This window comes from Schistocerca nitens, chromosome 10, assembly GCF_023898315.1.
Source record: "Schistocerca nitens isolate TAMUIC-IGC-003100 chromosome 10, iqSchNite1.1, whole genome shotgun sequence".
NCBI lineage: Eukaryota > Metazoa > Arthropoda > Insecta > Orthoptera > Acrididae > Schistocerca > Schistocerca nitens.
The window spans coordinates 114,924,163-114,938,670 of NC_064623.1; the positions used below are offsets into that span (position 1 = coordinate 114,924,163).

The 14,508-nt window shown below is 38.0% G+C and overlaps 1 protein-coding gene across 1 annotated transcript in view; it reads right to left on the reverse strand.

Moving 5' to 3' along the window:
• Positions 1-393: 393 nt before the first annotated feature.
• The window catches only part of LOC126210232 (symplekin), a 114,273-nt gene continuing 100,158 nt past the window's right edge, over positions 394-14,508 (reverse strand). Inside the window, exons 18-21 of the mRNA XM_049939420.1 lie at positions 13,470-13,657; positions 5,947-6,123; positions 3,391-3,477; positions 394-1,003 (exon numbers count right to left, since the gene is read on the reverse strand). Coding sequence (XP_049795377.1) covers positions 914-1,003; positions 3,391-3,477; positions 5,947-6,123; positions 13,470-13,657 — 542 coding nt within the window. The 3' untranslated portion in view covers positions 394-913. The remainder of the gene's footprint in view (positions 1,004-3,390; positions 3,478-5,946; positions 6,124-13,469; positions 13,658-14,508) is intronic.

The window sequence follows — 14,508 nt, forward strand, 5'->3', positions numbered from 1 at the left end:
TGTTGAAACTTTGTTAATAGACTTTTTTGGGATAGTTTACATCTGTCTTCAAGAGTCTGCCAGTTCACTTCCTTCAGTATCTCTCTGATACTCTCCCACAGATTAAATAAACCTGTGACCATTTTTGCTGCCATTCGTTTTATACATTTAATATCCGCTGTTAGTCCTATCTGGTACGGGTCCCACAAACTTGAAACAATGTTCTAGGTTTGGTCGCATGAGTGATAGCACCTCTGCAATACATTTGTTTGAAGAATTAAATAGCTCATCCAACATCCTTTAAGGATATCCTTCATAATGGGATTTGCAGAGCACCATATGAAAATGAATGAATGAAGACTGACCTATCCAACATTGTCATCTAACTTCAACATTTTAATATATATTCTTCTATGTCAATTTTGTACACTGTGCATTTGCATGTTACATATAAATGACAAACACTGACACAGTTAAAACAAGAAAAATATTCAAGTCATATTGTATGACAATATTTACATTAAATATTTACATAGAATTTTATCAGTGTAACTGATTTAACACTGAAACATGACCAGCATTGTTGACACAGAAATTCCTTCATACAACTATGCAATTAATATTGGACAACAGCAGCAACAAGAACTACAACAGTGTCAACACATACCATTACACATCTGTCCACCATTATGAGTAAAAGCCGTGTCATCTTTCCAGTATGTGTTGGCACTGTCACCAACTGTCCACAATGACCACTTTTGCTTTGTTATAATTCCTGAATTTCCTGCCTCATTTATCTTATTCCCATCTTGAGCACAGTTCACACAGCAGACTGCCTCCATTCACATTCATCCGAATCCTTTTTTTTACCACAAGGGCCGTAATAAGAGTGTGGATAAACTTCAGATCCGAAAATCGGACCATGAGCTGACCACTATTCCAACCCAGGAGGTGCCGGTTCTGACCTGCTGTTGTAGTCCTCTGGCTCTTCTTTGATGTCAATTGTCAAGTCTGAGGGTGACCTCTGAAAGAGACAAACACAGCAACTCTGCAGTTATGACGATTCCCGACACATCAAACACAAATGTGCTGTTAAGTTTTAAATAACGGTACAGAGGGCTTGTCTACTGCGTCCAAAATCAGTCCTCAAAGAGTGAAGTTTTGAATGAGATTAAAACACTCCACGATTTAAGAAATTTATCGCACACTCTCATACGCAACATAATTCATCTTGCGTTAAAGGAAATTTACTTTGAATGTAACGCTTCCCAAACCACCATTCGCAATATTTTCCCGTGACATGTTAGAAATGTAAACAGTTGTGATGTCACACTCATTTTAAACAGTTTGTTGTTATGAAGTATTACATGGTCTTCGTCCTAAAGCCTCCTGATATGTCAGATGACAAAACAATGTCTATGGAAATCTGCAAAATGGGTAATCTTGTTTTTTGTTCGGTGTCAGATAGTGACGATATTAGATATAAGAGTTATAATACAAGAGAGAAAATAACTGTGACATCAGAAAACAAAGATGACAGCAAGATCAGGCCTACTGATGATTGTAGCCTTGACAACATTCCCCTTGCAGATAGGATTACAGTCCTGCAACAAAATACAAAACCTTCAACTAAGGTGGGGGAAACCCACAATACATAGGATCACAGGGCATTTGACAGAAGGGAAGGTGCAATGAAATTCAATGGAAACACTGTTCTCCCTCAGGAAATATTGGAACGACACTTCAGCTGTTAGCAGATTTTTTCCTATCATCATCCAGTAGAATATTTCCAATATTTCTTTACTAAAGACATCATGCAGTACATACTCAAACAATCTTACTTGTTATGCAACCCAATAAATGTGTAAATGTTAGTGCACAAGAAACTGAACAATTTTTTGGTGCAGCCTTGTTTAAGTCGGTTATTAAACTCCCAGCAACAAGACAGTATTGGTGTAAAGATCTTTTCCACCCTGCTGTGAGCGACATAATTAGTTTTAACATCTGGAAAGAAATAAAACATTTCATACATTTCTGTGACAACAGGAATCTAGTCCCCACTGGTGAACTCAACTGTGACAAACTGTTCAAAATTTGCCCACAGCAGACCGACTGCGTGAAACACTGTTGTAAATACCAAAACAAGAATTCTTATCTGTGGATTAACAGATTATTCAGCTACAATTATGAAATTTACACTAGAGCTCAGAGTACTGTTTCAATACCTGGCACTGTGGATCTAGGAGCTAGCAGCAATACTGTCGTGCGTCTTACACAAGCAGTCTCATGACTTGTGAGTGACAAGTTATTTTCAAATAACTGGATCACTTGTGTACCCTTGGAAGCGTTTTTGCACAAGCAAGACATACAATTACTAGGGTGAGTCCAGACCAATCAACTACTTTGTTGCATTTTAACTAAGGGGGCAGAAATGAAGAAGAATGGTCAAGACAACATGGAAGAAGAGGTAGCAACAGTAGATGGTTCACAGTTGTCAGTAGTCTCCTGGTTTGACAACATAGTAGTCCACATTTTGTCAATGTATGTTAGAGCCAAACCAGAAGGCGAAAAGAAGAGGCTTTTCAGGAATGAAAAAGAATACAAAATGATATTTTGTCCGCACTATGATGATCTACAATGTCAATTTATTCTGTGCTTGGATATTAGAGAATTCCACCTGGGGGGAGGGGGGGGGGGGGAAGGTACCTGAAGATATTCTTTGATCTAGTTCGCATGAACAGATGGCTATTAAGGAGAAGGAGAAATAACAATTACATGCTCCTTGTTGATTTCAAGGTAACAGTTGCAGGGGTCCCAGTAAAACAGGGAAATCCTCATCCAAGGAACATGGTAGGCTAAGCAATGAAATCCACAAACAGTTGAACAGTAAGAAGAAATGTCTTGTGTATATATTCCAAATATTGCATCACATTCCTGAAACTGGTATCACATGATATTAGCTGTTATTGTATGCTGTCCCATATATGAAATGAGCCCTTAATTCAAAAATTTTATTTATTTGTCTGCATTTACCTCACCCGAGTTCCTCTGCCTTATTGATCATAATTGTACTTACAACATTGCAACAAACAGCACATCCATACAAAGGGAATAACTGTTTGTTCAATATTTCAAATACTGATGAATAAACAAATACAACTTGCATTTTAACATGTTGGACACACAAGTGGAACTCAAGAGCAAGAATAAACACAAAAATGAAGAAATGTTGCCAAGTTAATTTACTTGGTAACAGAGAGGATTTACAGCAATAAAAGGTACATAAAATGGCTTTAAAAGCTCTCAGAACTAATAATGAAGGGACAGAGTGTCAAAAATATGAACAATGATGTGCAATCCAACATCTGTTTTGTCATAGTCTATAAAGATAACATGTTTTTGTACACTTACAGCTTCTGTATCGACGTCATACTCATCGTTTGATGTCCGCTTACTGCCCAAGAGGACATCCATAATGGATTTGGGGATGTGAGCACGCTGAAACAGGTAAAAGATGAGTCTCATACATTTCACCTTATCACTCAAAACTACACTGAAAAGATTTGTAAAAAAAGTTAGAGAACACAAAGATAAGACGAAATCCTGATGGAGACAGCTGAAAAGGCAAATAAACAAATATTGTATGAAAGCAACTCGCCAAAAATTTTGAAAACCGAATACGGCAACATCAGGAATATATACAACTTTAAATATCTAGGTGAAAATATAAACATAAAAAGTGAAAATGAAGCAATTAAAATCAGACCTGAATAAAGGAAAAAGCAGCATATATGAAAGTGAGAAACTGGTACAGCAACAACATTTTTCTAAAGCTGTTACATTAAGACAATGTAATAGTTATAAAATCAGAAACCCTTTGTGGCTTGGAAACACTACTTTAATGTGGATGTAAAGTGGCATTAGAAGATTTGGAAAAGACAGAAATGAGAATCTTGTGAAAAATATTAGGTCCAGACAAGAACACCGATGGCAATTGGGTTTTGAGGTAAAATAACAATAATTAAAAAAAAAAACTTGTTCTGGCCTAAAACAGCATATGAGATCAGGAAAAGACATGCTACACTCTATGAATATCTAGAGAGTAAGAAAGAAGACAGATTAGCAAGGAAAAAAATTCATATATTCTTCCAAAACTGGAATATAGATACAGAAAATGGGTGGGTGGCAAGACAAAAAAGAACTTAGAAGAAATGCAGATTGAACAGGAGACCTTACTCAGAGACAAATTCAAGCTAGAAATAAAGAAACTCAACTGTTTTCAGGAAGATAAAACAAACAGAAAAACAAGCAAATATATGGTTGAGTGCTACCAATTACCACTGGACGAACATAACAACCATTATCCTCATTCATAATGGATAATGTTAAAAAGAGAAAAATAATTGGAGTAAAATGGTCAGATGGGAGGAAAAGTACTCATTCTGAGAAAAGTAGACTTTTGGAGAGAGATAAGGGAAAAATAAACAAACAGGTATATTGATATGGTCCTTAATTGGCCTGGGGAAGGAGTAGGGGGCCATAGTAGGGGTGGTAGGGCTGGTGTTAAAGACAGTGCACAAAATGTAGTACCAGATGTTGAGCACTCATGATTTAAATTTCTTTTTAACGAACAGGTGAAATGTTGGAAATGGTGGGGAGGGCAAGGGTTGTAAAAGAGGGCAATGGACAGCTGAGAAGGCAGAGAAAAGACGTGGACCAAGAAACATGGTGGGAAGGTTGGGCAGGTGAGTAATCTGATGCAAATATAGGATGGAAGCTGAGGACTCCAGGCAAAGGCAGTTACTGGCAGATATTTAAAACAAAGTAGTTATGAATAGACTAAAACACAAAACACGATTGTGTGTGCATTTGTGTGGCAAAATAATAACCCAACCTTTTTTTTAAAAAACCGCAGGCGAACAGTGCAGGCCTCTAGGTGATGCGCTACATTGCTGAGTCATGTCACATCTCTCCATTCCCACTACCCATTCACCTGCTGACCCCTCACTCAGAGATTGGCATTCATTTGTATCAGACTGTGTATCCACAACTTGCTGAAAATTTTTTGGAAGAGGAACTGATTAATGAGAAATTTTGAGTGAAACTTGAAAAGACTACCACAGAGAACCAGAGGCCCATTCTTTATTGAATCAAGGACACAACGATTAATGTCTTTCATGTGTTCCACTTTTGAGTGATTTAAGTGGCTCAAAGAGGGATGACAAGAGACTGAAGATTAATCATATTTAGGAGACCCTCAATGTCAACAACAAATGAAAATATTGAAAAAAATTGGAGGTTTAATCCAAAAAAGCTGTTGGTTGAGTATTCGTGTTGCTGTTGATATTGTGCGGATCGACAGGATTCAGATTTAACATGAGGAGAGAATTTATATAGTAATGTTGACCAAGAACCTGACACCTGCCAAGTTGTTACGGCCAAGCATGACATTGCCGTTTTTGAACATCCAACCTACTCACCAAATCTTTCTCCGTGTGACTTTTTCTGTTCTAGAAAGTGAAAGGAAAAATGATTTGAGACACTTAAATCTGTGTGTGTGTGTGTGTTTGTTGGTGGAGGGGGCACTTTATTAATATGAATTCTGAAAACTGATGATTATGTAATAACAGCTGATTTGTGTAGGAACTGCTTATTTAGAATGTTCGTACAAAGAAAATTGTCTTCCTATGCCTGAAAGCCATGATTCCACATTGCCATAAAGTGGATACTTCCGCAGTGTGTATCTTGCAAGGTTCTGGATCCTCTGATGTTACCACAAGCCCTGAGACTATCTGCAGGTGGCCTGCAGAATAAAGTTCCAATGGTTGACCATTGCAGACTGCCCACAGTGACTAATGCTGGTTAACGTGATAATAAAATCTACCAAAAGTTTGCGAAGTGACTTGTTGCAGTTACTATCCAAACCTAACTACCAAAAAGCTTGGTAGGCCTCAAAAAATCACTAACCTGATTATCGGTGAAGGCCGTGACGTGTGCGAGCAGAGGCTGTCTCAAGTCAGGTGAAACTTGGAAAACATCGCTCAGCTGTGCGGGTGGTAGCTGCAGTAGGACTTGGAAGCTCTGTGGCTTTGTTCGCTGGCAGCACTTTATGAAGCCCTCCCACACTTTCTTCTGTTTCCATACCTGTTCAAATGAGAACATTTATTATTTTCACTATTATCATTGGAAAAGAGATGCTAGAAAATGCCCTAAAGATTTTCTTGCTTATTTATGTAATTTATAGGTGCACTACGAATACAGTTACCTAAGACTCCTGCATAAAGCTTTTATTATTGGTTACACATGAGGTTAACTGGGACATTTTGTTGTCAGTGTGTTTTTTTTATCTCTAATTTTTGTAGCACTGGCGAAAACCCTTCACAAAGTGATTTGCAGCTTCTCAGAATATAGTGAAATATATATGTAATGCACCACTTACAAAAGCCAGACAACATATAGATAAATTGATCACTCTGTTTGAGAATGACTACATTTTACTTTTTCAAACAAATATCTCTCATTTTTGAGTTAGTGCCAAAGATTGCTTTTTCATTTTTCTTTTTAAGAAGTATTTTTGCTTTTTGAATTTGGCCGCACTTTTCTTTCTCATTTTATTTTCCACCACTGTCAATATAAAACAGCAGGTAAATAACCTGCTTTCACCACACAAAAAGGATGTCGTTACAAATGTAGTCACTTACTGTTATATGTGCTTATCTGTCTCACTGCAGTTAACCACACTCAAAGTTTTTACATTTTGCAACTGTAACTGCATTTCAAATTAATTACAAAACGTCCTTATTTTGTAAAAATACACTGATGAACAGACATAATGACTACATGCTCAGTGGCATGCTGATCCAACTTTGGAACACAATACAACAATGATTCCGCATGGCATGGAACTGACAGGTCCTCTGTGGGTTTGCAGAGGTATGAGGAACCAGATGCAAATGCACAGGGTATGCAATTCCTGTAAATTAAATGCACTGGTTTTTGGAAACAGAGAAGCACCAGATACTGTTCCAGGTGTATGCCATTTGGTACACATCAGATGAATCTGGCGGCAAAGACATCAACACGAGTTCACTACCATGATCCTCAAACCATTGTAGCATAATTCTGGCCTCATGACAGAGTTATCTTGTTGGAAGGTGCCACTGCTGTCAGATAATAGATCAAGCATGTTCATTTAGTCCACAGTTGTCATGGTGGGTTCGAATGCTACCACAAATCCAATGGAGTCCTGGTGAATGTCCCCCATAGCATATTACTGCTTCACTGGCCTGTGTCTGTGACACAATGAACATTTTGATGATGATGATGATGATTATTAGTGAACATTTTGAACAGCTGTTAAACTGGATAACAGTGTAGCCAGGCACTACCATCTAATTGGTATACCGAGAATCACAATTCATTCCACCGGGCGACAAATTTCCATCAATCCACATTGCAATCTTTACAGTTCTCCGCTCACTGCAATCTTAACTCCTTTGCTGCTGTGGGCATGTATATGTGCTCCATGTGGATTTTCCAACAGTGCTGTGGACATCTATGTGTATCGCACTGCAAACCTCTCACTGCGACAGGCAAGTTACTTCCAGGTCTTGGTAAATAAAAAAAAGGTTTGTGTATTCATCATACAACATATGTGCCTCACTGCAGGCTATCATCTGCAAAAACCTTTTTTTTTTTATATCGTGAATCGTTTATGATATATGACAATTGTTATGACCACAGGATTCGTGATGCATAAAGATGTGAATGGGCGTGTTGCACACGAGCCCCTGCTGGTCAGGTATAAAACCCAATAACTTGAAAATGTAGCAAGATATCATTTTGCTATTACGTTTATTTAAAATTCTGAATTTACTGGGTGATCAAATAGTCAGTATAAATTTGAGAACTGAATAAATCATGGAATAATGTAGATAGAGAGGTACAAATTGACACATATGCTTGGAATGACATGGGGTTTTATTAGGGGGGGGGGGGGGGAAACCCCCCACACAAAATTTCAAAAAATGTCTGACAGATGGCGCTTCATCTGATCAGAATAGCAATAATTAGCATAACAAAGTAAGAGAAAGCAAAGATGATGTTCTTTACAGGAAATGCTCAATATGGCCACCATCATTCCTCAACAATAGCTGTAGTCAAGGAATAATGTTGTGAACAGCACTGTAAAGCATGTTCGGAGTTATGGTGAGGCATTGGCGTCGAATGTTGTCTTTCAGCATCCCTAGAGATGTCGGTCGATCACGATACACTTGCAACTTCAGGTAAACCCAAAACCAATAATCGCACGGACTGAGGTCTGGGGACCTGGGAGGCCAAGCATGACAAAATTGGCGGCTGAGCACACCATCACCAAACGACGCGCGCAAGAGATCTTTCACGCGTCTAGCAATATGGGGTGTTTTTTTGTGGTTGTAATAAAACCCCATGTCATTCCAAGCATGCGTGTCAATTTTTACCTCTGTACCTACATTATTCCGTGGTTTATTAAGTTTTCAAATTTATACTGACTTTTTGATCACCCGGTACATTTCATTCACTTGAATGTGCGAGCTAAAATCAACCATACACAAAGTTTTTGCAATGCATTTCTACCTCTGCGAACTCTTCAAAATTGTGTGCAATGTTTTATTTAATTTGATACAGCGAAGTAGGGATGACAGATAGTGAAAAGAAATTTAGCTCCTTATCGAATGAATATATCAGAAAACAATTTTTTTTCCACTTAACAGTTTTTGAAAAATAAGATGATAAGTATATCATATTGGCAGAATGTCATCTCTTAGCACGTGCACCAACATTTGGTGCACGTGCCCTCAGCACAGAACGCAGAGAGTACGCCTGTAGCAGTGGAAAGGTAAATTAACAATGCTGTCGGGTCACCACGGAAACACCAGGTGTTGTTTGCTATGGAGATCCACATTCTACAATGTGCACTGGACGGTACATTCTAAAACATTTGTGCCTGCACCTGCTTTGTTGTCAGATCTGTCACAGATTACCGCCTACCTTGCCCTAGATAACAGCGACACCTCTGACCGCCACTGTGTGTGTGTGTGTGTGTGTGTGTGTGTGTGTGTGTGTGTGTGTGTGTGTGAGAGAGAGAGAGAGAGAGAGAGAGAGAGAGAGAGAGAGACCGACCTTGTCACCTACACAGGTTTTACCACTCATGTCTGCTCTGCTTATACAGTTCCCTTACCACATTGCAAGCCTGCAACATCAACAGGTGGCATTCAATCTTGCAGTGGACAGTGATCATAAAGCTTCGGCTCCTCAGTGTATCTAATGTTTGTGTTTAAATGCCTCACAAATCAATTGCACTAGAAATATTTGATAAAATAACTTCCCAACCTACCAAACCCACTGTATCAGAGATAATAGAAAACATAACTACCAACTATACTTCTTCAAATAAGAAAAAGATTATGTGAGCTGGACAGTGCCATGTACATGGGAGACATACAGTTAGTACAACCTCCTTTTATGAGTGACACTGTATGTTTCTTATGGCTGTATGGAAATATTTTGCAGAAATACTACATCCAGTCACAACAGTTCTTGTACTAGGTACATACACCGAGAAAGGGGGGGGGGGGAAATATATATATATATATATATCTCCAGATTTCCTGGTTAAAAAATACACTTTTTCCTAGGTGAAAATACACTTTTACCATGTTAAGTGACAGTATACTTTCCCTCCGAATCATGAAACTTATCAGTCCTTTGAATTATTAAAGTTTTATACACCGGCGTGGAACCTCCCGCCACTTTAGGAAATGAACCCCAGAAAAAAAATTAATTTTGGAAATATTGCTGATTTACAGCAACATGTACGCTGTATATTTTTGTATTATGAAAGTATATACAGTATAACCCCGCTTTTACGTTCCTGGAATTAACATTCTCCCACTGTTTACGGTATTTTTTTTTTTATCGGTCCTGTCAAATTTCCTACGCCCACAATGTTAATTCGCACCTGATTTTGCGTCAACGTATTTATAATTTTCCCGCGATTTACGCATTACAAAAAAATGTTTGTGGAGAAAAAATGACACTAGCATGATATTGGCTGGCGAGTAGTGTTTTCGAATGTTACGTGTTTAAGTTTCTTGACACCAGGGCACCCTACTCAGCTGATTTAAACTGGTAAATGTTTAAAAGTTGGAACAATTCGTGCCGTATCTCCCGCTGCTGCCAAGCTCTACTTGGCATGTTGGCTGATGTGAGAAACTCGTTCAAATTAAGATACCAGGACCAATCACAACCATTTCTAAACTCTCTCTACTGCACAAACACAGTTTTGTGTTTGTTGTGACACCTTTGTCAAACCATATTTAGCATGTTTCGGCGTATGGCCACTTGGAGTGCTAGTTGACACTGTCATTAACTTTGTGTTGCTCAAATGTTTTTAGTTTAAACACAGCGTCGGTTACGTATTTTATTCATGCTGAGCAAAATGTGTTGCGACAATTTGTTCTTGTTGTCAAGTGCAGTATTTATATATGTATTTTTTGTGATGTTACACAAACAATTTGAGTGATAGTTTGTGTGAGTGTGTGGTTTTCTACATGACTGATGAGGCACAGTACCTGATAACCTCAAAAAGACGACTACAGTGCAAGAGACGAAGAATAACACATATTCAAACACCATAAAAAACACATATTTACATATTTGCATTTGACAAGGAGAAAAAATTCTCAAAATGTGTTGTACTAAGCATGAAAAAATACGTAACTAGTGCAGTATTTCATTATTTAAATAATGAATGACAGCTGCAGGCTTTCAAAAACATCGGTTATGACATATGAAATTAAGTCAAACATTCCTACTTCTCAGGCAGTTTATCAGTTTCAGTTACATCAGCGGTTTTTATTTGATAATAAACCTTCATTAGATAATAAACAAATTCCCTGACAAGTCTTTTGATGACAGTTATTTATATATATCATACATAAAGTGCAAGGGAGTATCCTGTACATAACTTTTACAGCTTAAAACATTATTTCCCACATTTTACATTTTCCCACATTTTACACCATATTTTTGAAGTCCCTTGAAAAGTGTAAAAGCGAGGTTTCACTGTAGTCTAATTCCACCAAACACAGAACATTAGTCCCCGAAGCATTGAAATCGAGATTGTGATGTGCTTTTGTAAGCCAATCATAGCCCATGTCAAGTGATCTTGACCGCTGATGATAGCAGATACTCACCACATTTATATGGGTCTCCCAAAACTCAATTTCGTAAACTGATCTCCCAATACCGCTTCTAGGATACCATGTAAACACTTCAAAATTGATTCTGGAAATCTGCTTCTGGTTGCCGGCTTCCCAATTCTGCAATCTATTTTTGCTCACATGCAGCCAGTGTTGGAACATGCATGGGCTGTCAGGTTTCGTCTTGTTTTTAAAAAAATTTGGCTAATACTGATGGAGTGATTTTTTGTACAGTGAAGGATAAGTAGAAATATTAGAGTAATGCTGTTTTAGGGTGTATGCATGGACGAGAGAAAAATTCCCGGATTTCCCGGTTAAGAATACACTTTTCCCCCACGTGAAAATACACTTCTTCCAAGTGAAAAATACATTTTTTTCCACAATAAGTGACCATATACTTTCCATTGGAGCTGTAAAAATATCAATCCTTTGACTGGTAAAGGTTTTATACACCAGTGTGAAACTTCAGAGAATGAAAAGCTCAGCAAATAGTTTTGGAAGGATCTGTGATGTGCAGCAACATCTTCACATTACGATACACAGCATATTTTTGTATTAATATTACGAAAGTATAGATTTGAAACAGCACGTTAGTTACTGAAGTATTGAAGTCAAGATTGAAATGCACTAATGTCACGTGATCTCGCCAGCTAATGACAGCAGATATTCAGAGCATAGGACACGTGACGTAGCCAGTCAACAGCAACATCACTGTTAAGTGGTGTGAAGACACAAACAGGAAAAATTAATGGTTAGTTAAGCTTTCACTTATAATATTGGTCTTGAATATTAAGCTACAATAAAATCTAAGCTTTCGCCTATAATGTGGTCTTTTTTGCATGTTACACTTCAAGACACATCAAACAAATGTACCAGTAATATTTTAAATAATGACATTCATGTCTGGTCTTCTGGGCTCTAAATTCTTCTTAGTGGCTAGTCCTCAATGTGTTAAGTTTTAAATGAGAGATTTAAGAAATCATCCAACATTCTCACACGTAAAATAATTCATCTTGCGCAAAAGGAAATTTACTTTGAAATTAAAGCTTCTCAAACCACCATTTGCAATATTTTCTGCGACCTGTTAGAAATAGCTTCATTTCAGCAGTTGCTCGAGTGTGCCAGAAAACAGGCATTACTGTGCGTGGGCAACTATGACAATGTAGGAAGCCCATACGTTCATACATAATAGCATTAAGAGATCTTACACGACGTCATAAAAGAAATAGGATACTCCAAGCGCATTGCTATTTCTTAACCAACTAAAATGCATAATTCAGCTAAAAGCACAAATTCATATGTCCAGATTCACAATGAAGTAGGCCCCAACCTGATATTAAGCTTTTCAGTGTTATTTTTGGGATGTAAATTTTCTTGGAGTACCAGTACCGTATTATCTCGTGTTTAGTTCTCTATTATGGCATACATGCCAGACAATGACAATGTGGACTTGAAATTCAGGGAACAGTTGAAACTAGCCAATAAAATGGAATGAAACACTTTGTTTCTAATAAATTGACTGCCTCTGGGGAAAAGGTGAATAAAAGCCACCTTTATTTAGCAAACTGACAAAAATAACTTCATTGTTCTGCAAAGTGCCTGACTGCCAAAAACGTGGAAGTAAAATAAAATCAGAAAACTGAAACTAATAACATATGTTAGCCATCCGTAATTATGTGAATGTATTTTAATTCGCTCGATAGCTCCCAACCACATCAATCTGTTTATTTTTCATTTGATGTTAGAAGTGTAAACAAAGAGGAAACAACAAAATCACTAAACGTAAACACTGCTTACGTGGTGACTAATCCACCCACACTGCAACCCAGACTGCTAGGCGCATGTGCAAATTTTTCCGGGTCGCATCTGGCTACTTGTTGCTACTGCTGCTACAGGTAAACTCACAGTTCAAGTAGCCAGAGGTGGGAGAAGGTAATGCCCATGCAACTCAACTGCACATGCGCTCAAGTCCGCAGGCAACTGCTCAAATGAATTTAATGTCAACAGGTATGACGCCACACTCATCGCTAGCAGTTTGTTGTTATGAGGTATTCCATAGTCTTCGTCCTACAAGCTTTGACACATTTTGCTGTTTATCAGTTCTTACCAGTCAAAATAACAAAAATTTAACTTAAGACTAAAAAATTGAAAAATTCCCGGGTTTTTCCCGGTTGTTCTGGAGCATATAGAGCCTGTTGTGCATTATGACGATACACAATACTGTTCCTCACAGTAGTACATGTTTACCTGTTTTAGGATCAGTCTCTGCAGGATGTTCATAACGAAACCGATGAGACGAGGATACAGAGACAGTGACTGTATGACAGTCCTCATCAGCAACGTGGGAAGTGGAGTCATTTCCATAAGATGCTGCAGTACTACTGCCAGAACTTCTTGGCTGTAGGCTTGCTTCTCTGAGAAGCACAATGAGGTAGCTGCAAAACAAAGAGACAGATGTCAAGGAAACTTTGTGGGACCCACAAACTACACACTAGTACGGAATTACTACAGAAAGTGAAGGATAGATGTCACAAGGAGAACATTTAATGTTTCATGCTCATGTTTTGTATATGCATAATAAAGGGAGAGGTGAAGACTCAGTTACCACCTAAAGTAAATAGTATGAATTTTTCTTCCAATAGAATGCAGCCTACACATCACCCAATGGCCAGCTTACAAATAATATGAAACTTTTTTCTTACATAAGTGTTTGTTTTCCCCAAACCTTACCCCCTTACCTCCCCTACCAGGGGACAGAAAAATGTTATTGCAGACTGGTAAACACGATCTCAAAGGATAGAGCCATAAAGAAATTGGTCATATCAATTATTGATCCCGCAGAAGACCTTCAAAATATTCCACAGCCCACATTTTATGTTATTTTACAGTGACAGAGTGTCAATCATCTGACATTTCTTGTAATCTAGTAAGATAGAAAATATGACTAACTGGAGAGAAGGGCTATTATTGTAATTTTTTTTAACCCTTTTCAGTCTGTTCACTCTCTATAGCGAAGATCTATACATAACCTGTCTGGTCAGGTCAGCTTTTCATGTTAACAGGTTTCTCAACAGCCATTGGTATCACATCGGTCAAATGAAAATCTGCACGCTTCTGTCAGAAATGTGGACAGATGCCTGAGGGTAGCAAAGCAGCGAGGAATTATTTTGTCTTCCACTGTTGGTTCTTTTATTTCGTGCACAACGAATAATGGCAAATTGTATGGAGAAATCCAGACTGAGATTTTCACTCTGCAGTGGAGTGTGTGCCGATATGAAACTTCCTG